Source organism: Sorex fumeus, unplaced genomic scaffold (genome assembly GCF_029834395.1).
Source record: "Sorex fumeus unplaced genomic scaffold, SorFum_2.1 ptg000122l, whole genome shotgun sequence".
In the NCBI taxonomy this organism is placed as follows: Eukaryota; Metazoa; Chordata; class Mammalia; order Eulipotyphla; family Soricidae; genus Sorex; species Sorex fumeus.
Genome location: NW_026606179.1, coordinates 30,603,587 through 30,630,951, shown reverse-complemented (window position 1 = coordinate 30,630,951; position 27,365 = coordinate 30,603,587). Strand labels below are relative to the sequence as shown.

The 27,365-nt window shown below is 42.9% G+C and overlaps 1 protein-coding gene across 1 annotated transcript in view; it reads left to right on the top strand.

The window, feature by feature from the left end:
• N4BP1 (NEDD4 binding protein 1) overlaps positions 1-27,365 on the top strand; it is a 62,906-nt gene that overhangs the window by 23,295 nt on the left and 12,246 nt on the right. Inside the window, exon 2 of the mRNA XM_056136204.1 lies at positions 13,777-15,461. Within this exon, the coding sequence (XP_055992179.1) occupies positions 13,777-15,461 (1,685 nt within the window). The remainder of the gene's footprint in view (positions 1-13,776; positions 15,462-27,365) is intronic.

The following is a 27,365-nucleotide window of genomic DNA, read 5'->3' as shown; positions in this document are numbered from 1 at the left end:
GTAGATTACTTTCCCTTCCCATCTAGCGGAGGTGATAAATCATGGGTATAGTGGTCCATGTGAAGGCAGTGGGCCTGAGGGAAGTGCTGTCTGATCAGGTAAATGAAGACATGTTTATAGGTGAGAAGCTGGGGATAGTCAGAACCTGGGAGGAAGGCATGGCTTTAAAACAAAATCAAGGAGAAAATAAATTTGTGAAAGGTGGAGTTTTGAGGTCAAAAGGAACAGGCTTTTTGAGACATTGGTCCCTCTTACTTCCCTCCTGATGTTGTTCGCTTTCTGTGTCCTCCACCTCAGCTTCCAACCTGTTGACCTTCAGCCTTTTGCTGACCCCCCCATTTATGTGATTTTTGCCTGTGACCTCCTTGGAATCTCCTGGAAGCCCACAAGTAGTCATATGGTCCCCAGTTGAGGAAACACCAGTTTAAGTAGTTCATAAAATTTGCCTCCATGAGAAGAGTGACAAAAGAAGCGGTCATCAAAGCCCTAACCAATCAGGGCTCAATACATCAGGATCAAACTTAATACATCAGGATCCTCCGTGAGCTGTATTACGGATTCACTACCAGGATCTCACCATTCTACAAGGAGGTGATCATTAGCGTCAAGAGAGGGGTTCGGCAGGGTGATACCATTTCACCGAAACTCTTCAGTGCCACCCTCAAACATCATGCGATGACTGGAATGGGAAGGAATGGGAGTGAAGATAGACGGTCAGCAACTATACCACGTCTACTTTGCTGATGACATTATTCTAATACACCAAACATTAGCCAAGCAGCACAAATGCTGGCCAACTTCGACCGTGAGTGTGGAAAGGTCGGGCTCCAGCTGAATCTCACGAAGACACTGTTTATGAGAAGCAGTCTCGTTCCTGACGTTCCATTCACTCTCAACGGAATGACTATCTCCAAATGTAACAGTTATGTGTATCTAGGTCCAGAAGTCAACATGACTAATGACCTGGCACCTGAGTTGCGCAGGAGGAAGAGAGTGTCTTGGAACGCCTTCAAGAGCATTGAAGAAATAGCTAAGAGGACTAAGAGCCTCCTGCTCCGGACACATCTCTTTGATTCCACTGTTTTTCCTGCATTAACATATGCCTCAGAGACCTGGGCCCTACAAAAACAGGATGAGAACACTATTTGGGTCTCCCAAAGAGGAATCGAAAGAGCTATGCTTGGAGTATCACGTTTCACTCAACTGAGAGAATCCGGTCGATGGTCAAGAATCAGGGACACTGTCTCGTTTGCCAAGGCATCAAAAATCAGATGGGCTGGACACGTAATGAGATTTGGAGATGACCACCGGACTAGAGCCGTTACTACTAGATTCCACGGGACGTCAAAAGACTGTGTGGCCGCCCACCTACAAGATGGTCAGACTTCTTCGTCAAGACCCTGAATGATTGATTTGAGGCTCTTCATGTTCCTAGAATGAACAGACGCCATTGGGCTTCACTAGCACGCGATAGGGACGAATGGAGACATCACTGGTGCCCGCTCGAGCAAATTGATGATTAACGGGAAGTCAAGTGATCAAGTGAGAAGAGTGACAAATGACGTTGGAAACCTAAAGACATTATTTGGGTAAAAATGAAATATAAATTGATCAGGAAAGCTGAGAGCTTCAGAAACTGTTATGGATGTAGAGCTCTACAGATATAAGGGGATGAGGGCTTGAGTATAGGAGTTAATGTACTGGCTTTGCACTTGGCCAACCTTGGTGTGATTCCCCAGTACTGCAATATAGTATTAGTACCTGAGTACCAGGAGTGATCCCTGAGCATAGAGTGAGGAGTAGGACTTGAGGATGTGACCCCAATGCCGAAAAACAACCAAACCATGAGGTGGGGATGAAGTTTAGGGGAGTGGACACCCAGTGTATGTAGCTCCTGGCTTGTTTCTAGAAATGTGCTCAGAGAGAAGTACATTCATGCAGGAAAAACTTTTCCTGTGGAGTGATTAAGTAATCCCACTTGGAATGACTTTAGATATTTAGGAATGAGATTGAGGATGGTGGAGCAGAAAGCAAAGATTTGAAGTGCATTGGGGAAATTATTTTTATAGCAGTACTATTAAAGATCGAACAAGTGGACTTGTCTGTTTTATATATTTTAACTTAGTGTTATGAAGTGTTTTTCCTAAGGTTTATGTCAATACCTAGAAGTTACATTAATCCTCCACTTCTTAGAGATGCAGTGCTATTTCTGTGAGAATCTAAATATGAGAACCCTTGAGAATCTTGCAATGTATGGTCAGAGAATTAGTCTGAAGCATTTTAGAAATCTGTCTAATGCGTGAAGAACTTCCTTGTCTATGTAGTTTCTCCTTCCTTCCTCAATGATTTGTGGTCAGTTTGTGGTTGGTGTATCTTCTGTTGTGTTGTGTCAGGATGCAGTTATGCTCCTGGCAGCTGCCTGAGTCTGCCAGATCTACACTCATGGTGGTTGATCTTCACGTAGATTATATTTTTATCCATTATGGTTATTATCTTTGTGTCTTCCTTAATTTTTTTTCTGCACCTGTGTTGTCAGTTATCATTTACTGTTGTGTGCTCTATAGGTAGGTAAGCTGTTTCTTTTACACTAGTCAGCTGCTTCAAACCACATTATCTGGGAGACAGTGGACATATCTCTTCACTGTAATCAGAAATGGTAGATGTGCCTGTAATCAGAAATGGTAGATGTGAACAGTGGTGCTGAGAAACTTTCACTCAAATTAACTGTGCAGGCTCTTGAATAGTGGACTTGTCTGTTTTATGTAATTTATTTAATTCTGGTTTTAGTGCTGTTCTGAATGGCAGAGATTGCAAAGAAGTCCTTTTGTATAGAGAAGGGCTGCATTTGTGAAAGGTGGACTAAAATTCGTTTTGCCAAGTGTAAGGAAAGTCATTGTATATGTGTATATACATATTTATATACACATGTACTTTATTTAGTCGCCTTGAAATTACAATGTTACTCGTGATAGGATTTCAGGCAGGCAATGCTTCATTCCTGGTCCACTTCATTCCTGGTCTCCTTCGTGGTCCACTTCCCTCCACCAATGTCCCTGCTTGCTGCCTCTCACCCACGCTTCCTCTGTGCTAGGTGCTTTTTAAAAACAAGTTCTTTCACTATGGTTTATAGGACTGTCACTGATAGGGTTTCGTGTATAACACTTTACCATCTTTTCGCACCACCTCCTCCCTGTTGAACACCTTCTGCCATCAGTCATTGTCTCTTCTCTATCATGTCCTATCATGTCCCCTAGGTTGCCCCAGTAGCATGTTTCCTACTGAAGACCAGCTCTCATGTTCTTTGTTTCCATTCTCTTTGGGCATTTGTTATTCCACCATTGTGTTTCTTTGTGTCCTTCATGTGTGAGAGAATTCTGTATCAGTCTCTCTCCCTCTAACTTCACTTCCCATGGTACTTTCCAGGTCCCTGCAAGTAGCAGCACATTTAATTCTAGCTGTGCCATTTTTTTCTTTGAGCTCATTAAACATCCTCATCATGGTGTCAAGTAGAGTCACTGACGATTGACTGAACTGGTTGGTGGTGGTTATGCCTTTGGTTGTACTGGTTCTGCCCATTGAACTTGCTGAGCATCTATGTGTTTGCCCATTGGTTTTCTAGTGTTCTTGTTGCGCTGAGGGTGAGTGAGTCTTTGTATTATACCCCCTTGAAGATGCTGAGGGATTAGATTAAGACTAGGGTTGCTCTCGTCCTTCTCTGCCTGACTTTACTGAATAGCAGGAAGAATAACCATGAGCAGTGTAAAATGCTGGGTAGATCTGCTGCATCAGAAGCTGTGATGTGGGCCCCTTAATATGGCACAGGTTGGGTGTAGAGGCTTCTGGGACCTAGTTGGAAGGATGGGGCTGCCTCCCATTCTTGAGTAGACCCAGTGACATCTGCCATAGACTTTCCTCACTTGGAATGCCTAGCAGCAAGCAGAAGTGGTTGCACTTCTTTTTTTCCTTCCTTTCTTTTTTTCCTTCTTTAGGGGCCAAACCTGGCAGTGCTCAAACCTACTCCTGGTTCTGCTCAGTGATCACTCCTGGCTGGGCTTAGGGGACCATATGGGGTGCCAAGGATTGAACCAGGGTTGGCCATGTGTAAGGCAGGTGTCCTGTTCACTGTAGTGTCACTCCAGCCCCAGGAGTGGGTGTATTCCTTTTTAATTGTGCTCAGCAGGGTTGCTCTTTTGAACACTTTAGTGCACATTCTGGGTCTGGAGTTTGCCAGTGTTAACACTTCTGGTCCTGTTGCTCATGCTGGAAGTGATGGGGTTTCACAGTTCCAGTGGCGATGCTCACACATTTCTAGCTCTAGTGAGGCTGGAAATCTCTTGTACCAGGAATTATAGATAGCAGAGCTGCGAGTATTGCATTTGTAGTAGTACGGTGTGATCACATTGAGGATTGAATTTGTGACCTTAAACTTGCAAGGCAACTGTTCTCAGTCACAAAGTTATCCTCTAGAGCCCTGCATACACTTTTAAGTTTTTTTTTTTTAAAAATTGAGTGTGCCAAAATTATATAGGTGTGTGTATATATTTAAATCACTCCAGGAGCGATAGCTGACTCCCGTTTGATTTCTCGACTCCTCTCTGAGAGCCGGCAAGGCAAACTACCAAGAGTATTGCGCCCGCAGGGCAAAAAAGCCTGGCAAGCTATCCGTGATGTATTCGATATGCCAAAGTGACAAGTTACAATGGAGACGTTACTGGTGCCCACTTGAGCAAATCGATGAACAACGGGAGGACAGTGCTATATATTTAAATCAAATATTACTTGGCCATGACCATTGCTTGACAGTAAAGCACAGGGTCTTGCATGTTTTTGCCTGGCTTCAATTCCTGGAGCGCGCACGCGCGCACGCGCACACATACACACACACACACACACACACACACACACACACACACACACACACCCCAACCAAATAAAAATAAAGTGTTACTGAGGGTTTTTTGTTGTTTGTGGCTCTTAAGTGGTGTGCAGGCAAAACATGTGCTCAGCCTGTTGATCTGTTTCTCTGGCCCATACTAAGAGCCCTAAAGTTGGGGAGGGGAAGAAGGGAAGAGGCTTGCCAGGAAGGTTATGGGACACTCCTGGCTTTACTGGGGTGGGGGTTGGTGATGGACAATATTTTGTAACAGGATTAAACTAGGGCCAGTCTATTCAAGTCACACTCCTTAACCCCCCTGTACTATCTCTCTGGCCCCATCTACTGAGGATTTAAAATAAAAAATAAATAGAAGTTCTTGCTTTTCCCATTCAGCTTCCTGGAGGTGACTACTTTTATTAGTATTAAAATTGCTTCTATGGGGCTGGAGTGATAGCATAGCGGGTAGGGTGTTTGCCTTGAATGCCACCAACCCGGGTTCGATTCCCAGTATCCCATATGGTCCCCTGAGCACTGCCAGGAGTGATTCTTGAGTGCAAAGCCAGGAGTAACCTCTGAGCATCGCCAGGTGTGACCTGAAAAGCAAACATAAATAAATAAATAAACAAAACTGCTTCTAGCTTCTTCATTGGTTACCTAAATAATTTTAAATATTATATTCCTAAACCTTAGGCATTACTTTTAAGACAAACAAAAGCTACCTGCTTTTTTTTTTTTTTTTTTGCTCTGGTCTGCATAGCCAATGGCTTCCCAATGTTCATGTGCTGAAAAAGCCAGATCAGGAGATGGAAGGTGATTAATGTCCCAAGGACAAGCCCTGGATGAGGGTAATGCCCTTATGAGCGAGGCTTGAGAGAGCTTCTTTATTCCTTGTATAATGTGAAAGTCAGGTAGAAGTTTTCTGCGTGGAACAGGATCCTCTCACCAACTGTGTGCATCTAGCCTCCAAAACAGTGAGAAATTTCTCCTCACTAGCCACTGTAGTTTACTTGTATTTCATTACATGAATGGACAAAGACACCAACATTGGTTGCTTGAGTGGGTTGTTTTTAAGTCAAAGTTAGAAACAAACAGGGCTTATGGCCTAAGTATAACTCACTGAAAAGCCACATATTTATTGCATTATGCCTTCTCTCTGGTATAGCTTTTCTGTGTGTGTGTGGGAGGGCATGGGGTCACACCTAGCCTTGCCCAGGGTTTACTTTCTGGCTTTTCCTCAGGGATTGCTTCTGGCTCAGGGTGGTCCTGGGGATGGAACCCACATAAACCATGAGCAAGGCAAGGGATCTACGCACTGTACTGTCTTTTTCTGGCCCCAGCTTTTAATTAAAATATATATTTTATCTGCCCTGTCTTCATCTACTTGTGACATTTGCTTTCCACATATATTTAGTATTTCACAAACATTCCTTTACGTCGTCTATTCATTGAATCATCTTTCCCCGGAGAGCTCCCTAGTTCCATTGCTCCTCTGGTCAGCTGGTTGCTCAACTTGGCTGCTGTACTACTGTGATCTTTGGCCTTATATTTGCCACTCTGGATTGAATTTACTAGTTAAAATATAGCTCACATTTTTAGTGACTCGGTGTCAGATAGTTTCTCAGGGGTTTTTAGGGTTATTTTCTAGGTCTTTGACATATAGAATTTTTTTCCTTTCCTTATATTTGATGTAGAAGATGAAATGTATAAAGATATAAGTACTTTCCCCTTAATATTTTATTTTATTTTATTTTTTTATTTTTTTAAATTTATTTATTTATTTATTGAATCACTGTGGGAAAAGTTACAAAGCTTTCAGGTTTAGGTCTCAGTCATGCAAATATCAAATACATTTCCCTTTACCAATACTTATTTTTTACCATGAAGAACCCCAATAAAACCCCACCCCCCACCTCTCCCCGTCCCTGTGAGGCAGATGAATTCTAGTTAACACTCTATCTGCTTTGATTAGATTCATTGTTTCAATAAAAGATTCACCACTATTATTTAGAGTTTACCCCCACCCCCAAATCAGACATGCTGAAAAAGCATTGTGAAGTGATTTGCTTTCTACAGCTGGGTTCAAGAATTAATGTTGGTTTTGGATTTCTGCTATTTTACCTATTGACCCTGGAAGTATTTCAACTGAAAGTCAGATAGTTAAGAAATTGGTTTCTGTGTTCTGGAGTCGTGGCCATGCTGGAGAGCCACTAGTGGGGGGCAACTGGTGGCCTCGGTAGGGCGTGAAGGGCGTACCGAAATGCCCCCCTTCCCATGAGGTTTTAGTCGCCCCCACACTCCCGGCTCATACCTGTTGTCCACAAGGCTCCCATGTGACCGCCATCTTTCTTTCCAGAGAGGAGAGGGCGAATGGGGCAACACCCTTTCCCCTCCGGCAGACTTGATGGCCTGGTTCAACGCATAGTCCGTTCACTTTTCTGCTCCAAGCTGTCAGGTTCTGCATTAAGTCCTTGTGCTTCTGGGGCCGTGGCTGTGCCGGAGAGCCGCTCGCGGGGGCGACTGGTGACCTCAGTAGGGCGTGAAGAACGGACCGGAACGCCCCCCGACCCATGAGGTTTTAGTCGCCCCCACACCCCCGGCTCATACCTGCTGTCCACAAGGCTCCCATGTGGCCGCCACCTTTCTTTCCAGAGGGAGGAGGGCGGAAGGGACCAACACCCTTTCCCCTCTGGGCAGAAATGATTGCCTGGATTAACGCATAGTCCTTTCACTTTTCTGCTCCAAGCTGCTGGGTTCTGCATTAAGTCCTTGTGCTTCTGGGGCTGTGGCCGTGCTGGGGAGCCGCTCGTGGGGGGCAACTGTTGACCTCGGTAGGGCGTGAAGGACAGACCGGAACGCCCCCCTTCCCATGAGGTTTTAGTCGCCCCCACACCCCCGGCTCATACCTGCTGTCCACAAGGCTCCCATGCGGCCGCCATCCTTCTTTCCAGAGAAGAGAGGGTGAATGGGGCAACACCTTTTCCCCTCTGGGCAGAAATGATGGCCTGGATTAACGCATAGTCCGTTCACTTTTCTGCTCCAAGCTGCTGGGTTCTGCATTAAGTCCTTGTGTTTCTGGGGCTGTGGCCATGCTCCAAACTTAACTCTGATTTTCAGGGAGAAAGATTTCGTGGTTTACTTCTCATTGATCACTTTGTATATAGAGAGATGTCCTAGTTCCCGCATACTCGAGCTGTGTTTGTAGAGGCTTCTGTTCACCGGGGTTCCATCTGGGAGAGGCGGGATGTGGCACCTACCCCATCTGGAACTTGCCGGTGATCTCGGCTCTTTTTGGAACCTGTTTTTTTTTTTTTTTTCCCTCCGGGATCTGTGGTTCCCGCACCCTCCATGTGGTCCTTCTCTTAGGCTGAATGCTTCAAAGATGGCGCTGGGGGGCGGGCTGTGGGCGTGACTTCCGGAATCAGAGGTTACCTGGGAGCTGTAGTCCGGCAGATTTGAGAAAAAGTCCTAGTTCCCACATACTCGAGCTGTGTTTGTAGAGGCTTCTGTTCACCGGGGTTCCATCTGGGGGAGGCGGGATGCGGCACCTACCCCATCTGGAACTTGCCGGTGATCTCGGCTCTTTTTGGAACCTGTTTTTTTTTTTTCCTCCGGGATCCCCTTAATATTTTAAATTCATTGCTGCCTACTCTTTTTTTCCAGTCATCGATTTTGTTCTCAAAACTTAATATTTCCCCATAAAATATGTATAGTGTTTTGTGTATTATCATTTCAAGAAATACATAAATATTAGGTCTGTAGATAACTCAAGAGTCAGGGGTAAAGAGCTGAAGTGATATAGTACAGCGGGTAGGGCATTTGCCATAAACGCGGCCAACCCAGGTTCAATCCCTGGCATCCCATGTAGCCCCCAAACACTGCCAGGAGTAATTCCCGAGTGCAGAGCCAGGAATAACCCCTGAGCACCACTGGGTGTGGCCCAAAAAGGAAAGAAAAAAAGAGAAGAAAGAAAGAATACCTTGCATATTTAAGGATGCAATTTCAGTCTCTGACACTGTATGGTCCAGAGTGGCCACTGACTGTGTCTAAGGTGGTTCCTAGAACTAGTAGGCCCAAGCACGGAATTATCCAGCCTGATCAGCTGTGACTCAATCAGGAATGACCCATGGACTCTAAATGCTACTTAAAAGCCCCCACCCCCATCCTGCCCCAAGAAGAAATTTGTTATAAGGAATACACAAATATTTGTGCTATTTTCAGTTGCCACTCTGTCTTTTTTTGTTTGCTTGCTTTTTGGCCAGACCTGGAAATGCTGAGAGATTTAATTCTGGCTTTGCACTCAGAAATTACTCTTGGTGACTCAGGGGACCTTATGGGATGCCAGAGATTGAAATCCGGTTTGCCATGTGCAAGGCAAGTGCCTTACCTCCAGCCCTGCCATTCTTTCTTTTGAGGCATCCTAGTTACTTGGATTTAGGGTATCCTAGATAGAGGACCTAGGATTTAAAATCTCTTTTCTCTTTATTTTCCTCATTTCTTCATGTTTGTAGGGCCTTTGTTTTTTATTTTTGAGGCCACACCTGATGGTATATGTGCAGGGCTTACTCCTGGCTCTGCACTCAAGAATTACTCCTGGCCGTGCTCCAGGAACCATATGGGATGCCGGGGATTGAACCTTCGTCAACTGCATGCAAAGCAAACACCCTACCTGCTGTACTATCATGCTGGCCCTATTTGCTTGTAGAAATTTGCATTGAAAATTTGCCTCACTTTGTCACACAGTTCTTCCGTGACTCTTGTTTTGGCCATTGTTTAAGTTTACCTACTCATTGTACTCTCACCTGCCACATCCGTTTACTTATATTCTTAATCTGGAAGTTTTTTTTACTCTGATTTTTAGCCTCTTGATAACAGTTTTAGGAGTTCATTTTCCTTATATCTTGGGAAAATTTTATTTTATTGGCTTTCCTCAAGGGCTGGAGCGATAGCACAGCGGTAGGGCGTTTGCCTTGCATGCAGCCAACATGGCAGACCGGAGTTTGATTCCTCCGCCCCTCTCAGAGAGCCCGGCAAGCTCCCGAGAGTATCTCGCCCTCACGGCAGAGCCTGGCAAGCTCCCCGTGATGTATTTGATATGCCAAACACAGTAACAACAAAAGTCTCATGATGGAGACGTTACTGGGCCTGCTCGAGCAAATCGATGAACAACGGGAGGACAGTGATAGTGATTTTCTACCTTGCTATACATAGATTGTTTTCTTGTATTTTGTGTTTTGTTTTGTTTTGTTTTTACTTGAATATGTGAGGCGTATTTTGATTTGTGCATTTTCTTAAGTTTCATAACCAAACATAAGTAGACCATTGAAACCTTTGGTGTGGGAGGGGACTGTTCATAGATAGACTTTACCTTTCATCAGTTAGAAAATGAACTTCATTGTTTTGAAGCTCCTTTACTTGGAGAAGAAACCTCTTCATTCCAGGTTACCTAATTGCTGCTAGCAGTCCAGAGTAAACTGGGATCCAGATTGACTTTTCCTTATAGATGGCTGCATAGTGGTGTCAACAGTAGTTGACTTGTGTGAATTCAACCGTATATTTAAACAGGACTTATCTCTTTAAAAAATACTAGAAGACAGCACCAGACATTCTGTTTTCTGAGAAGAAAGCCAGTATACTTCACCCTGGACTGATATAGCTCTAAAATCTTGACAGAATGTACTTAAGCAGCTCTTAGAGGACTCTGAAACACTAACAAATAGCGACAGGCAGTTTGGGAAAGATCAGAATTCAAAGTGCCCATCCTAAGCAGTTGTGAATGTACCTTTTTTTCCCTATGTTATTTCTAACCTTTAGCTTACTAATGGGCTGGAGCGATAGCACAACGGGTAGGGCGTTTGCCTTGCACGCAGCCAACATGGCCAACCCGATTTCAATTCCTCCGCCTCTCTCAGAGAGCCCGGCAAGCTACCGAGAGTATCTCGCCCACATGGCAAAGCCTGGCAAACTCCCCGTGATGTATTCCATATGCCAAACACAGTAACAACAAAGTCTCACAATGGAGATGTTACTGGGCCCGCTTGAGAAAATCCATGAACGATGGGAGGACAGTAACAGCCTACTAATAAGAATGGGTTCCAGGGCACAGAAGGAATACAGGAGACGCCTCTGCTTTTGACAGAGGGGCATTAAAAAGGAGCACCTAAAGAATAACAAGACTCCATTTTGTGTCTTTCCTTCATTCCATTGTACCTCAGATTCCAAAAACATCCCGTGATGGTGACGGTAGGAGCTTGCAGAAGTCAAAAAATCTAAGGGAACTAAGGGGATAGATAGCTCAAAGAACTGGAGTGCATACTTGGTATATGGACGCCCGAGGTTTGATAGCACCACCCAAACACTGCATATGGTCCAAAAGCCAAAAAATGGGATAGGGAGAAGCATGTGGCTCAGCTATGAAGAACATACCTGCATTGCTTAAGACCTGGGCTTGACACTGCTATCCCCTTCCTCCACACCCCTGGAAAATGGAGGAGGAAAGTCTTTCTCTCTAGTTGGATTATGATTCCAAGAGAATGAGGCCAGTCTGCTTTGTTGTTCTCTCTGAGTCCTCAGCAAGTCAGTTTAGAAGTACAAGGCAAATTGAGATAAGGAGAGCTTATCTTTATGACTGGAGAACTGAAAAGAAGGATGTGGAGAGAGAAATGCAGGCACTAGAAAGAGCAGGGAAAGTGACATCAAAAAAGTAGTTTATGATTCATCACCAAGCTGTAGTTAATCTGTTTACTCATCAGCATAAAGGGGGAAAAAATCCTGAGAGCTAAACAGAAAACTATCATCTGGGTCCCACTGTGGTCACTAGGTACCACTCAGGTGACAAATATAAATAGCGTTGCGGGGTTTTGAAAAAATCTGAACTGATAGAAGAACCAAAACTCAGGCGAGATTGGAGATTGAAGCCTGGAATTAGCTGGATCACCTACCTACCAGCACAAAAATACCAACATGCACCTTGGGATTTTTAAAAAAAAAAAAAACGCAGCGACTTGTATTTAAAATGACTGCAAATTACCACAGGACCCAAAAGGAGAGAGAGAACAAAAGGGAGTCCACAGAGGCAGGGGGGGATGAGGGCTGGGAGGGATACTGGGATTAGTGGTGGTGGAGAATGGGCACTGGGGGAGGGATGGGTACTCGATCATTGTATAACTGAAACCCAAGCACAAAAATTTGTAAGTCTACAACTGTACCTCATGGTGTTTCACTAATAAAAATTTTTAAAAAAATCATCCAGTTCAAAAGGACATGCTGACCCTAAAGGTCTGTAGGGAAGCAGAAAATAAATGGTTATGTGTTAAGGATCAGAAGGTAGAGATGCCCAAGAGGTAATTCAGGGTAAAACATGTAAACAGCCAGTGTTACTTCTTCAGCAAGTAGTACACAGGTTCAAGTTCAAGTTCTTCTGTCTAGTCAGTTCTTCATAAATGTATTGTCAAAAAAATGGATAGACTACCTGCTATGATTGAACATACATAAACAAATGAATAAATAAATAAATAAATAAATAAAAATAGAATGACTGCATTATCTTAGTATGTGAAGAACCAGGAAAATTATGACCTCTTAAAAGATAAGGCGATAGCTTAAAGGACTGGAGTGCCTGCTTTGTATGTGGGATTTGGTCCCTAGAGCTGCACCGTCTCCTGAGCACTGTCAGGAGCAACCCCTTAGCACTGTACTGGGGGGGTCACCTCTGACTCCCTGGAGTGTTGCCAAAAAGAGAAAAACAATCTAATAATTTTGTTTGTTTTTTTGGCCATTGCTGGCTATGTGCAGGGCTTACTCTTAGCTCTATACTCTGGAGTCACCCCGGTGAACTTTAGAGATCATATTGGTTGTTGCAATGGAACCTGGGTTATCTACGTACAAGACAAGCACCTTACCTGCTGTACTACCTCTCCAGTTCCTATATATATATATATATATGTGTGTGTGTGTGTGTGTGTGTGTGTGTGTGTGTATTTCTATATCCTAGACAGAAGATACAATAGAGTGCCATGGGGTGGGAGAGATACCCAACAGGTAGGGTGTTTGCCTTGCACATAGCTTATCCTGGTTTGATCCCCACACCACATATAGTAGTACCCCAACCACCGCTAGGAGTGATCCTGATTAAAGACGGAGAAGTTAACCCTGATCACCATCAATAATAGCTCCATCCCCAATATATGTTTTTGAAGTATGGAATGTGATAGATATATACCTATGTATGTGTATATATTATTTTGTTTTATTTTGGCCACATTGGGCAGTGCTCTGGAACTACTTCAGTGTTTGAGGGACCAATGTGTTGCGGATTGAACCCAGACATTGTGTGCACTCAGCCTGTTGAGCTAGCTCTCCAGCCTCTATAAATTAAGTTTTTTGACAAAGATGCAAAAACAGGGGCTGGAGCGATAGCACAGCAGGTAGGGCATTTGCTTTGCACGCGGCCAACCCGGGTTCAATTCCCAGCATCCCATATGGTCCCCTGAGCACCGCCAGGGGTAATTCCTGATCACAGAGCCAGGAGTGACCCCTGTGCATTGCCGGGTGTGAACCAAAAAGCAAAAAAAAAAAAAAGATGCAAAAACAATGCCGCAGAGAAAAGGTGGTTTCTTGAAGAATGGTTCCAGAACAATTGGACATCTTTAATTCAGAAAATGTGATCTTCTGTCTAAGAGTCATAACACAAAAATCAGTTCCATTTACAGATTTAAATATGAAACTTTCAGAAGATAACACAGGGAGAAATTAAGTAACATATCTATTTTAAAATCTTTTAATATGTGACTTTTTTTCTCCTAAAGTTGTTAGCATGCCTTTGATTTTATATACTTATATTTGTAACATGATATATGCTGTGAGGAGTTTTTGTAAATTAATCTAATTTCTTCTGTTTATAGGAATATATTAAAGGAATCTGTGAACCTGAATTAGAAGAAAAGGAATGTTACCCCAAGGCCATGCATTGCATTTTTGTTGGGGCCCAGAGCCTGTTTCTGAAAAGTTTGATTCAGGACACCTGTGCTGATCTTTGCATTCTGGACATTGGGCTTCTTGGCATCCGAGGAAGTGCTGAAGCTGTGGTCATGGCTCGGAGTCACATTCAGCAGTTTGTAAAGCTCTTTGAGAATAACGAGAACTTACCCAGCAGTCACAAAGAATCAGAGGTAAAAAGGGAATTCAAACAATTTGTTGAAGCTCATGCAGACTGTTACACGATGGACTTGTTAATTTTACCCACTTTGTTGAAAAAAGAACTTTTGGCACTCACACAAGGTGAGGAGAACCTATTTGAAACAGGAGATGATAATGTTACTGAAATCAGAGATTCTGTACAAAGAGAGACTACACAGAACACTGCCACAGGTCTGAATATTTCCAGTGATGAGGTAATTTTGCAGGAAGATGCAAGAAATAAAGCCGGAACTCCTGTTTCTGAGCTTACAAAACAAATGGACACAGTTTTTTCCAGTTCACAAGATGTACTTTTTGTTCCGGTAAATGGTTTAACTCCAGATGAAGAGGCGCTTTCCACAGACAGAGTTTGTCACAAAAGGAGATTTTCTGATTCTGAAGAAAGACATACCAAGAAGCAGTTTTCATTAGAAAATATACAAGAGGGGGAGCTTTTACATGATGGTAAGTCACCATCTGGAAATGCAGGGATTGACCTATCTGATTCTTCTGCTGATCCTGAAAATTTAAGTCCAGATGTAAAAGACACTACTGAGGAAATGGAATATAACATCCTTGTGAACTTCTTTAAAACCATGGGCTATTCCCAAGAAATTGTTGAAAAAGTAATTAGGGATTATGGACCATCTACGGAACCACTACTGCTTTTAGAGGAAATTGAAAAAGAAAATAAAAGATTCCAAGAAGACGCAGAATTTTCACTAGGTACTACATATACTGAAACTAATAAAACCAAAAACAAAAGTGTTTGTAGCAGCATAAGTGAGCTTACAGCAGATTCTACTCCAAAGAAAACACTGTGTCACACACAGCAAAATATAGTAGAACGATTTTCTCATTTACCATTCAAAGCAGAATCAAAACCATGTACCTCAAATTGCAAAATCAATACTTTTAGGACAGTGCCAATAGAACAGAAGCAAGAAATCTGGAGTTCAAATCAGAACTACACTTGTAACGTAGACCTGGAAACTGATGGTCTTTCACCTTCTGTTGCCTCTTTAAGTCCCAAAGAAGTTAATTTTGTTTCAAGAGGAGCCTCAAGTCACCAATCCAGAATTCCAGCTTTCCCTGAAAATGGTTTGCAGCAAGGAGATCCTTTGCTTCCAAATATGAAGTCTGCTTGTGAAAATCGCTTGGGACATTGTAGTTCTCCACAGCCTAAGCCAAACTGCCCACCCCTTTCTCCACCGATGCCACTGCCCCAGCTGTTATCTTCAGTTTCTGATGCAAGGTTGGCAGGAACTTCTGAGCATATTGATTCCTCAGTTACAGGGGTTCAAAGGTTTCGAGATACCCTGAAAGTACCTTACAAGCTGGAATTAAAAAATGAACCAGGGAGAACAGATTTAAAACACATCGTTATAGATGGGAGCAATGTTGCAATTACGTAAGTCCACTTTTCTATAACTTTTAATTTTAGAGAAGGTTATAGTCAGTGTCTTAGCATTATATCTGTAAGGTAAGGTAAGGTAAGGTAAGGTAAAGGCCTTCCTGTTGATCGTCGATTTGCTCGAGCGGGCCCAGTAACATCTCCATTGGAGACTTTGTTGTTACTGTGTCTGGCATATCGAATACTCTCGGTAGCTTGCCGGGCTCTCCGAGAGGGGCGGAGAAATCGAACTCGGGTTGGCCATGTTGGCCGCGTGTAAGGCGAACGCCCTACCCGCTGTGCTATCGCTGTAAGAACTCCTATGTGTCTGGTTGCTCTGTAGCATTTTTTTTTTGAAAACAAACTTTTTTTTTTTTAATGTAGGAGTACTGCTATTTATTCAGCCACTGATTAGGCTGATTGAATTGTGCATGAACTCCACGAAAACAAACATTTTATGCAAAAATTTGTCTTGTCTTCTGGAGTTGGAAAATGCTTCACCCTGCTGATGGTTTCGCAGGACAAGATAAGATAGAGAATTGTGAACCATTAGGTTCACATTCCAGAATAGCACTAGATAATTGAATTCCTATGTGATGCTCTGGAAAAAGATTTTTTTCTTTTTTTATTTTAATGGTAATCTTTTCTAAAGTGAATGCTGTGGGGCACTGGGACCTGGTGGGTGGAGCTTTCGGTGCAGTAGAGGGGCACTTTCTGTTTTCTTAAAGAGAGTAAATTTTTAGGGGTCACTGAGTTGTATTTTAAAACATTCCTTCAGTCAGGGGCCAGTGTAATAGGAATTTAGCCAGCAGTATACATTGGTGTGATGCGCTTCTGTTGTTGGGATTTGTCTTGGGGTTTTTTTGGACAGTGAACAGCACATTTCTAAACAAATTTATCTGTTTGAAATATTTTGTAGATCTCAACTTTATAGTAAAAGTTTCATCCTAACCCAATTTCCTACTTCTGGTGTGGAATTAGGTCTTTTTTCTAATGAGTGGCCTAATACAGTGACTGAGAATACAGAGTAGTCACTCTCTCTTGCTGGGCACCAGTGAGCTGTTAGATCTTGGGGTCCATTCTGAAACCCTGAGGAGTTTCTTTTGCCTTTGCTTTGCCCCAAGAACATCTTTATGCTGTACTTCAGCAACTCATAGGAGTCTTTCATTTTTCAAATTCAGTTCATATTGAAGTAGACTTCAGTGTCTAAGCAGTTTATTAACTGCATTTCAAGAAATCAGGCACCTGGACATGGTAAGTTGTAATAGTTTTATGAATTGGTAAGTTTTTGTGGCCTCATTCCTTGTGTGTGTGTGTGTGTGTGTGTGTGTGTGTGTGTGTGTGTGGTGGGGGTGGGGGTGCCATACCTAGCCATGTTCAGGGCTTACTCCTGGCCCTGCACTCAGGGATCACTCCTGATGGGGGTTGGGGAACCACCTAGGGTGTTGGGAATCAAAACTGGTTGGACATGTGCGAGGTAAGTGCCGTACCCAACTGTATTATCACTCCATTCTCACAGTCTCTCTCTCTTTTTTTTTAAATGTAGAGTACTGCTATTTATTTGGCCATTGACTAAGCTGTTTGAATTGGGCATAAACTCCACACTACTTTTTTTTTTTTAATTGGATCACCATGAGATAGAGTTACAAAGCTACAGAGCTTTCATGCTCAAGATTCAGCCGTACAATTATTGAACACCCATCTCTCCACCAGTGCACATTTTCCACCATCATATCTCCAGAATATCCCCCCATCCCAGTCCTCACCCTGCCTCCATGGCAGGCAATTTTCCCAATACTCTCTCTCTACTTTTGGACATTATGTTTTGCTCGAATTTTCCTACCGACATTCAAGCCTGCCTGCCACGGGCAGATGCTAGTTTATTGTCCATTGCTGAATATCTTGGGTGCCGCAGCCATGCGCTTCCAGAATTCTAGATTGTAAATGGTTGTGTTCCAGAGACATTTCTGTAGGGCACCAATCCATTTTGGGATTCAGTTGGGTGTCTCTGGACCAGGGCTGTTGATGTGCTAAGATGGCACCCAGAGGCACATTCTGGGGGTGACATCCAGGCCATCAAGTGGTTGGGGAGCCAGTGAGGAACAGCCTGGCACCTCTGCTGCCATGCGGCATGGAGATTTAGACTGGAACCCCATTCCTGGGCCTTGCTTGTGAAAACTCTTGTTCCCCGGGATTTAATCTGGAGTAGGTGGGGAGACTGCACCTGCTCCATCTGGGGTGCCCTGGTGAAATTGACAGCCTCATTCTTAAAAGGGTTTAAAAGATTAGTGTGTGACATGACTTTATTTAAAAGTACTTGATAAGGTGCCCAGAACCATTGTACAGCAGGTAAGGTACTTGCAGTGCATATAACCAACCAAAGTTCTGTTCGGGGCATCACTTACTATCCCTCAAGCCTGCCAGGAGTAAACCCTGAGCACTACCAAAACAAAAATACCAAAAAAGAAACATACTTGATGAGTTGGAAATATTTTTTATTATTGAAATGTTTATTGTGTATTTGTTTTGAAGATTTTCATTAGAATTTTCAGACATACATAAGTCACTGTCACTGTCCTCCCGTTGTTCATCGATTTGCTCGAGCGGGCCCAGTAACGTCTCCATCGTGAGACTTGTTACTGTGTTTGGCATATCGAATACGTCACGGGGAGTTTGCCAGCCTCTGCCGTGTGGGCGAGATAACTCTCGGTAGCTTGCCGGGCTCTCCGAGAGAGGCGAAGGAATCGAACTCGGGTTGGCCATGTTGGCTGCGTGCAAGGCAAACGCCCTACCTGCTGTGCTATTGCTCCAGCATAAGAATATAGCATAATGAATTATGTTTTATATTGACCTGGGATTCACTTACGCTTGTTTCTCAATTTCACTAGTTATCTCTTGCTCAGTCTTGTTCCATCATTTCAAACATTGTCTTATTCCCCATCTACTGTCTTTTGAAGAAAATCTAGTATATATCTTTTCGGCTGTTTTTGGTTTGTTTTGGGGTCACACCTAGGGGTGCTCAGGGCTTATTCCTGGCTCTGGGTTCAGGGCTTGTCCTGGTAGGTGCCGGGGATTGAGCTTGGGTTGACTGCATACAAGGCAAGTGCCCTATGCACTGTACTATTGTTCTGGTCTCAACCACATTTAAAAAAAAAAGAAAGAAAAGTATGCACACTTATTTAAATACAGGATTCCTTTGTTTTCTTTCTTTTTTAATATCATTTTGCTGTCAAGGAAAAGAAAATGGCAGTATTTCACATTAAAGTTTGGAGATACTAAAAGTTTGTAATACTTTTGTCTTTGTTTCTAAGTAATACGATCTATTGTCATTTCCTGTTTTTTTTTTTCCTGGAAGTACTTTTGCAAGGAAACGCAGCAAAGGCTTACAGCTTTGTAGCATTATCTAAGTAAAATTGTAAAGTGCAGGGGATGGAGCTATAGCACGGAGGTAGGGCGTTTTGCCTTGCACACGGCCGACCCGGGTTTGATTCTCAGCATTCTATATGGTCCCCTGAGCACAGCCAGAAGTAATTCCTGAGTGCAGAGCCAGGAGTAGCACCTGTGCATTGCCGGGTGTGACCCAAAAAGCAAATATATAAAATATATATATATAAAAAATACAGTTTTCAGTCACACAGTCTAAGTGCAGCTCCAGTTTCTCATTGCAGTTTCTTAAATGATGATAGAAAATTTAGGTCATGCTTTATTGTGAGTAATACAAGTCTTTTTTCATTTTATCTATATTTGGAAAGAATTTTCAAATTAGTGTTCAAAGAATAAGACATGCAAATGAGTATTGAATAAGCAGTGATAATAACACTTTAAAAAATCCTTTCCAAATTAGTGTTCAAAGAATAAGAAATGAAAATGAGTATCGAATAAGCAGTGATAATGACACTTTAAAAAATCCTTTTGGAGTAATAGTGATTTAGTATATTGCTCAGGATGGTCTATTAGGGACCAATAGTATATTGTCTGCTTGTGTTCGCTTCCCTAGTCCCTCCACTTTCCCTAGTGTCTTGTGTCCTTGTGACAGTCCTGAACACATCCACATGATCTCTCACACTCTTGAGTACAGAGTCATCTCTTTCAGTTTTTTGGTTTGTTTTGGGGTAACACCTGGCAGTGCTCAGTGCTTGCTCTGACTCTGCACTCAGGGATAACTCCTGGTGGCCTCCGGGGACCATATGGGGAGCTGGGGCTTGAACCCAGTGCAGGTGTTCTACTGCTGTGTCATCTCTTGAAAAATGCTGAATGAATGAACTAAGGGGAAACCACAAGCTAACATTTGCCAACTCTTGAAAACTTACTGTGTAGGAGAGATCTTGGTTTTCTTTGAATTCACAGATGTTTATTTTGAAAAATTCTTAAAAAGGATATGTTATCCTAAATGATGGAGTTTGATGTGAAAAATCTTGATCTAAAAACAGTATCTTAACATTAACCTTTATTTTAAGAAGAAACTGCTTAATGGATACGGGGTTTTATTTTGGAGCAAAGAAAGTATCTTGAAACAAGATGAAAGTGGTGGTTTCCCATCACTGTGAATGTGATAAATGTCACTTAATTGATCACTTTGAGATGATTGTTTTAACTTGAAAACAATCCCTTCTCTAAACAAATTGCTTTAGCATTAAATGTGAATTACGGGCTGTAAACCCCATTTATAAAATGAAAGTGATTTGTGTCTATTTCTTCTAGAACAGCCCCCATGATCTAAGATGCTTTGCTCTTGATAGGCATTTAGTTATGACTTATTGAGTTAGTCTTAAGACTTGTAAGACTGGAAAGATTAGCTCAGTAGGCTGGAGAGCTTCCTGTACATTCAGGAGGCTTAGATTTGATATCCTGAGTATTACCAGGAGTGACCCCCCCTCCCCCCAGCACTGTACCAGTACTAGCCCTGAGCACCACTGGGTAATACCCGGAATACCCACCCCCCTCCCCTGCACCAAGAAAAATGATTTGGATGGGCAGGGCCTGTGGGTACACCTAGCTATGCTTCCAGGTTGATGATCCTGTCTGTGTGGGGTCAGGATTGGCCCAGGTTGGCTACATATAAGACAAGCACCTTATCTGCTGTTATTTTTTTGCTGTTGTTGTTGTTGTTGTTGTTGTTGTTGTGTGTGTGTCTGTGTAGGAAGATAGTTTTTATTTAAACTGTTTTTAGAAAGATGTGAGGGGAGAGAAAGAGAGAGATGTATGTTCAAGAGAACATAGGTGGGGCAGAAAAGTGCAGTGAGTAGGGGTGGATCAGCCTTGCAGTCAGCTGATCCAGGGTAGATTCCTGAAAACCAAGCCAGAGTAAGCCTCCAGCATTGCTGGGTGTGGCCCCAGAAGGGTCGGGGGGAGAGGAATAGAGGGGTGGAAGGGGGGGGCAGGTGGGAATGGGAGCACACAGGTTTCTCTAGAGTGGAAAATTTAGTCAAGCAGAACTGAGAGAACACAGGCGTGAAGAGCAAGCCCCTGCTGCTGCTGCTGTTGTTGTTGTTTTAAGCACTGTAGTTTACTATACTGTTAATGATGGGGTTTCATGCATAACACATTCCAGCACCACACTCTCCACCAGTGTTCACTTTTTTCCACCATTGTCTTAGTGTCTCCTCACTCCCTTCCCTCCTTAGTAGTTAAGCTTCCTACTAAAGACCAATTCTCTGCTTGTTGCCCTTGGGCATTTATTGTACTTCGGCTTTGTTTCTTTATATTCCACTTATAACAGACATCATTCTGAGTATGTCTCTCTCTGACTACACTCAACATGATATTCTCCAGACCCGTCTAGGTAGCAGCTAATTGCCCGATTTCATCTCTTGAAGCCAACTGGTATTAGAAACTGAGAGCCAGCAGAAGACCAAATTGCTGCTCCCTGAGAAGTGCGAGAACTCAATTTTATTTTGCTGGTAGACCCAGCAGAGCTCATGCTGCAGACTGGACACTCTCCTCAGGGCGGGAGCAATAGTACAGTGGGTAAGGCCCCTGAATGTGACTGGCCCAGGTTTGATCCCCAGGATCCCATAAGGTCCCCTGAGTGCTGCCAGGAGTAACTCCTTCCTGAACATTGCCCCCAAACAAAACAAAACACCAAAGGCTAGAGCTCCATTTTAAAGAATATCTGATAGGATGCAACCTTTGCAGGCTGCTGGCAGGAGAGGAAGCAGAGATTCTTTTTTTTTTTTTTCCTTCTTTTTGGGTTACATCCGGCGATGCTCGGGGGTTACTCCTGGCTCATGCACTCAGGAATCACTCCTGGCGGTGCTCATGGGACCATATGGGATGCTGGGAATCGAACCTGTATCGGCCATGTTGGTTGTGTGCAAGGCAAATGCCCTACCCGCTGTGCTGTCGCTCCAGCCCAGCAGAGATTCTTAAGCATGTCATCTGCAAAGAAGGAAGAGACCATCTCAAGGATTTAAGCCCATTTGGAGTACCTTTCCAGGTTACACCAAGGCTACAAAGTGAGACAATTACCATCTCAAAAGACATTTGAATGCATTCCGTGGTTATAGCAAGTCTCTCAGACTCAGTTACCCTTTAACATTTTCTGCTCTGTGGTGTTGGCCTGTTGAAATGTGGGCAGGGTATTTTCCTCATCAGTATTCCATCGTATATATGTACCATAGTTTCTTAATCCAGTCGTCTGTTCTTGGGCACTTAGGTTGTTGCTAGATTTTGTTTATTTTGAGTAGAGCTGCATGAAAACGCTTTTTTCATTGGGGTGAAAATGCTTTTTTTTTTTTTCCTGAATAGAGCTCTTGGACCATCAAGGTAGATGCTAATAAGTAGAGTTTCTGGGTTTTATGGAAGCTCAATTTCTGTATTTTTGAGAAGTGTTAATATTGTTTTCCAAAAGGCTGGACCAGTTGGCATTCGCACCAGCAGTGAATGAGGTCCTTTTGCCCCTACATCTGTGCAAACACTTGATTTTGTTCTTTGTGATGTATACCAATTTCACTGATGTGAGATGATAGCTCATTGTTACTTTGATTTGCATTTCCCTGATTAGTGATGCAGAGCTGGAGCAATAGCACAAGAGGGTAGGGTTTTGCCTTGCACGTGGCCAGGGTTTGATTACTCTGTCCCTCTCAGAGAGCCTGGCAAGCTACTGAGAGACCTGCACGAGTATTCCACCTGCACCGCAGAGTCTGGCATGCTCCCCATGGCGTATTTGATATGCCAAAAACAGTAGCAACAAGTCTCACAATGGAGACGTTACTGTGTCCGCTTGAGCAAATCAATGAACAACGGGGAGGACAGTGACAGTGATGCAGAGCATTTTTTCAATGTTTTTGGCAATCTGTGGGTCATTGAGGGAGTTTCTGTGCTCTTATCCCCCAACCCCTTTTTTTGTTGGGTTTGGGTTTTTTTTTCCTTGTAAAGTTCTGCCAGTGCTTTATATATCTTGGATACTAACACTTTGTCAGACGAGTAGTGGACACATTTTTCTCCGTGTGTGTGTGTGTGTTTGTGTGTGTGTTTTAATTCTTGTTTCTTTTGCAGTGCAGGAACTTCTTGGTTTGAGGTAGTCCCATTTGTTTATTATGTAAGTTTTGGTTTGCTTGGCCAGTCACCTGCTGAATTGTCTCTCCAGCCTGGTTGGAGTTTTTTTTAAAGGACTTTTGTACCATTCAGCTATAACTTTATTTCAACTGATCTGGTGATCAATTTAGATTAAAATTTTTTTTCTTTTTTGGGTCACACCCATTGATGCTAAGGGGTTACTTCTGGCTCTGCACTCAGAAATCACTCCTGGCAGACCACATGGGATGCCGGAGATCGAACCTGGGTAGACCTTGCAAGGCAAATGCCCTACCGCTCTGACCACTTAGATTAAATTTTTAGGCTATATATTTAATTTAAAATATTATTTAAAATCTTAAAAGTTGAAGCACCAGTTTATGTTAGGTATGGCACTTTTGTCTTTTATAACATACAAATTATGTATGGTTATTTACATATATCATGAAATGACTTTAAAATCTTATACTTGGGGCTGGAGAGGTAATACAGTGGGCAGGGCACTTGTGTTGCAGACGTCTGACCAACCTGGCACCGCTTAGTGTTTCCTGACTCCTGCCAGGTGTGATAACTGAGCACAAAGTGAGAGGTATGCCCTGAGTAACTCTGGGTGTGGTCCTCAAACAAAAAGTCTTGTACATGATTACACAGATTAGATTTGAGTTCATAGTACCTCTTCACAGCTATCATTACTCCTTCCTTCGTAGGAATTGAGGTTGGCATATTCTGGCCTTGGTTACGAAGCCTTTACACTACTAAGTAAATCTCCTTCATTTGATCTGACTAGTTGGGAATGTAGTTAAAGAAGTTTGAAACTTAAAGGCTGTGTTGGTTGATCCCTGTCTGGAGCAGTCCAGGCCCACATCATTCTAGATTTCTGCAAGCCCTTTAATTTGCCTCTCTGGCATGGTGTCCACAGTTCATATACGCTGTGAGAAATTCCATAATACCGTACTTAATGCTGCTGATTATGCAGGTTTCTACTTGGTTTTTCCCCTTTGTCACCATAAATGAGTCAAGTGATGAGTAAATGGAAATTGTTTGTGGTATATGGCTAGACATCAGTGGTGTCCAGATAATACTCAGGCTGTCAGTCTGAAACTTCAGCATAAGATCACCTGACTTATCTGGGTAGATCATTTTCCATAAAATGAGGTTTGCCCCTTAGCTTGCCCGAACTGTAGTATAGCCATTCTAACTTTTTTAAAACTATGCTCCACTTTATCAAGCTTCCCCAACTACTTTCATGAAGTACACACTAGTAGGAAATTACTCTCCCCTGGGTAACTCAGAAAGGTTTTTCGTTGTTTCTGCATGTTTCCCTGAATGGTTCTGGGTGTTGTGAGTCTTTGTCATGTATCTGTTGTATAGCTTCCCTGTATTTTGGGGGTATTCTTCCATCTAGTGTCTACCTACTATGATACGAATAACCGCATGTTAATAAAAGTTGTTGACTCTGTTCATTCTGAATTTGAATCTGGGATCCTCAGGGCTTTTGCCTTTCTCAGAAGTTTTATCTGTGAGTCAAAAGTTAAAACAGGTGACTTTTTCTCTTGTGTGTTTATTTTTTGTAAACCCAAGATTTTCCACCAGAATTTTAAATTGTTCTCTTTATTCTTGCAGATATTGGCGGGGGGTGGGGCTTATCAAGAGTGACTTAACTGGTTTCTTTTTAAGTTTATTATTATTTGGAATTTTAGGGTCACTTGCTTGCTCTAAGATTGCTCCCTCTAGTACTAAGGGAACCAAACAGTGCTGGGATCAAACGCGGGGTTCCCACATGCAGCAGAACATGAGCTCCAGCCCTTTGACTATCTCCCTGACCCCCAGAGTGATCTTTTTTCTCAAATGATTCAGTCTTGTTAGTGAATATAAAAGCTTGGGAATTAGTTTAGAGCTAATGTTTCTAGAAATTTTATGTATTCCCCTCTTAGTTTCGAGGCTCCAAGGCAGCCACATTTCACCTGACTGCATTTTCTAGCTTTCTCTTTAGTGATCCATTAAAATGCAACAGTGTATCCCTCCTGTTTTTTTTTTTACTATGGATGCCTCCCCCTCCCCCTAGTCTTAATGAAAAAGAATACACATTTGTATATATTTGATTATCCAGGGTGCACTTGACAAGATTTTGCAGATTTGACTTGTTCCTTGATTGTTATAAAAAGGAATAGATGGCTATATTTTGGATTTTTATCTTTTGGCTCTGGTTGACTTTAACTCTAGGTTGTCTTTGCTGATAAGCAAGCAATTAGAATCAGTTAAAAAAGAGAAGGCCCCTGGCCAAAAAGACTGTTTGGACTAGCACGCATGCACTGCATGCAGAAACCTTAGGTTTGATCCCTGACACTGGGAAGATGCCTGCCTCCTCCCTCCATTGCTTGGTACAAACAAAACAATAGAAAACAAAAACAAGGCCATCTCTACAAAGAAGTACCCCTCACTTCTTTCCCTAACCATGTAATGCTATATTCGTCTTTTTGTGTGTGTGTGTGTGTGTGCTTTTTGGGTCACACCTGGCGATGCACAGGGGTGGTTACTCCTGGCTCTGCACTCAGGAATTACTCCTGTCAGTGCTTGGAAGACCGTAGTTGGCTACGTACGAGGCAAACGCCCTACCCACTGTGCTGTTGCTTCAAGCCCCTGTAATGCTTTATTCTTGCTGTGTTCCAGTACTTTTAGAACAAAAACAGCTCTGAATTAGTTCATCAGAAATGGGTTTATTTCTTTCTTTGTTTTCTGGGGTATAGTGGACACTATGAACCACGAGAACAGAGTGGGGTTTTAGCCTCTAAAAGGAGATTTTTGAACAACTCCTTTGGATATTGTGTGTCTGGCTCAAACCCTGGTGTGTGGGGATGTAGGCCTGGTTGGGCTAGACTTCGGTGGAGTATTAAAAGGGCCTAGCAGGTTTGAAGAAGCCTACTCTTATTTTTTTTCATTTAAAGGTATTTAATTATTTCTCCATCTTTCAAAGATTGAATTGGATATATGTCATTATATATGCAATGTCATATCCCTATGTGTAAAAACTTCACTGTAAATTCCTGAGTGGTACTGTTGAAGTAAAAAAACATGCACACACATAATTTTGAAAAATATTGCCCAATTGCTCTCATACGACTTGTGCCAATTTCTTTTCTACCAATAACAATCCACGAGGGTGGCTGAGTACTCTTATTTCCAGCTCCGTCCTCCTCTATCAGTGCATCCCCGGCTGGTGACTCACATGGAGTGTTCTGTTCTTTTGATTTGAAACAGAAACTGAAATTCATTCTGTCTCGTAATTCTGATGCAGCAAGTCAGGAAAGAAAGGGGATACTGGAGTGTCTGTCTGTGTCTAGAGATACTTCATCAAAGATAGGGCGCTGGAATGGAATCCTGAGGGTATTTGAAGAGGGCAAAGGAGGGGGTAAGAGATTGCACACAGGAAGGGGCTGAAGAACAACAACTCAGCACAGAGAGTGATGGCAGGAACACCAAACCGTGACATGTGGTGGGAATGGAACGATCCCTCTGATCCCTCTGACTAGTTAGATGTGGAGGCCTCAAAGCCAGGGTTTGTCTCGAATTATGCCGTTAAGGACCTGAGCATGAGTCGAGTCTTTGTCACTGCACATCAAGGTCAAGTAGCAGGAGTTGGCCAGATGGGTTGGGACTGAGTGATCCTGGTGTTGACTGGGCAGATATGTATGTTCAAGGTGTTTGTTTTCTGGGGTATAGTGGACACTATACCCTTATATCCTTCAGCCAGGAGGCTGAAGGAAATAGATACTGAACTTGGGGAGCCTGAGGTAGAGAAGACAGGACTGAAGATGCAGGGTTTACTCCTTTTTTTTTTTTTTGCCACATCAGATCACCCCTGACTGTCCTTAGGTATCATTCCTGCAGTGCTTAGGGGACCATATGTGGTGCTGAGGTATTGAATCCATCCAGGGCAATGCTTTACCCTCTACCAGAAGACTTACTTACTTGAAAACAAGTAATCAGTGGAGCAGTAAAGGTGGATTATGCTAATCTCGTCAAAGTTTGGAATTTAATTTCTTTTTCTTTCTCATGCCTATTGATAGGCAGATAGATTACCACCTGAAAAACTGTAGCCCCTTTAAAAAAATAAACTGCACTTTTACATAAGTGCTGAAGGATAATAAATGATTCCCTCCCCTTTTTTGAGTTTTTGTTTGTTTAGGTTATACCCAACTGTGCTCAGGGCTTAATCCTGGCATATTCAGGGGACCATGTGGGGAGCTGGGGATTGAACCTGGGTTAGTCACGTGCAAGGAAAGCCTCCTATTCACTGTACTCTTGCTCTGGCCCCCAACATTTATGACATTTGGCTCTTTAGGAAATATGGGGTCTGGGGCTAGATAGAGCGAGATAGTACAGAGGTAGGACCCTTTCCTTGCCAAC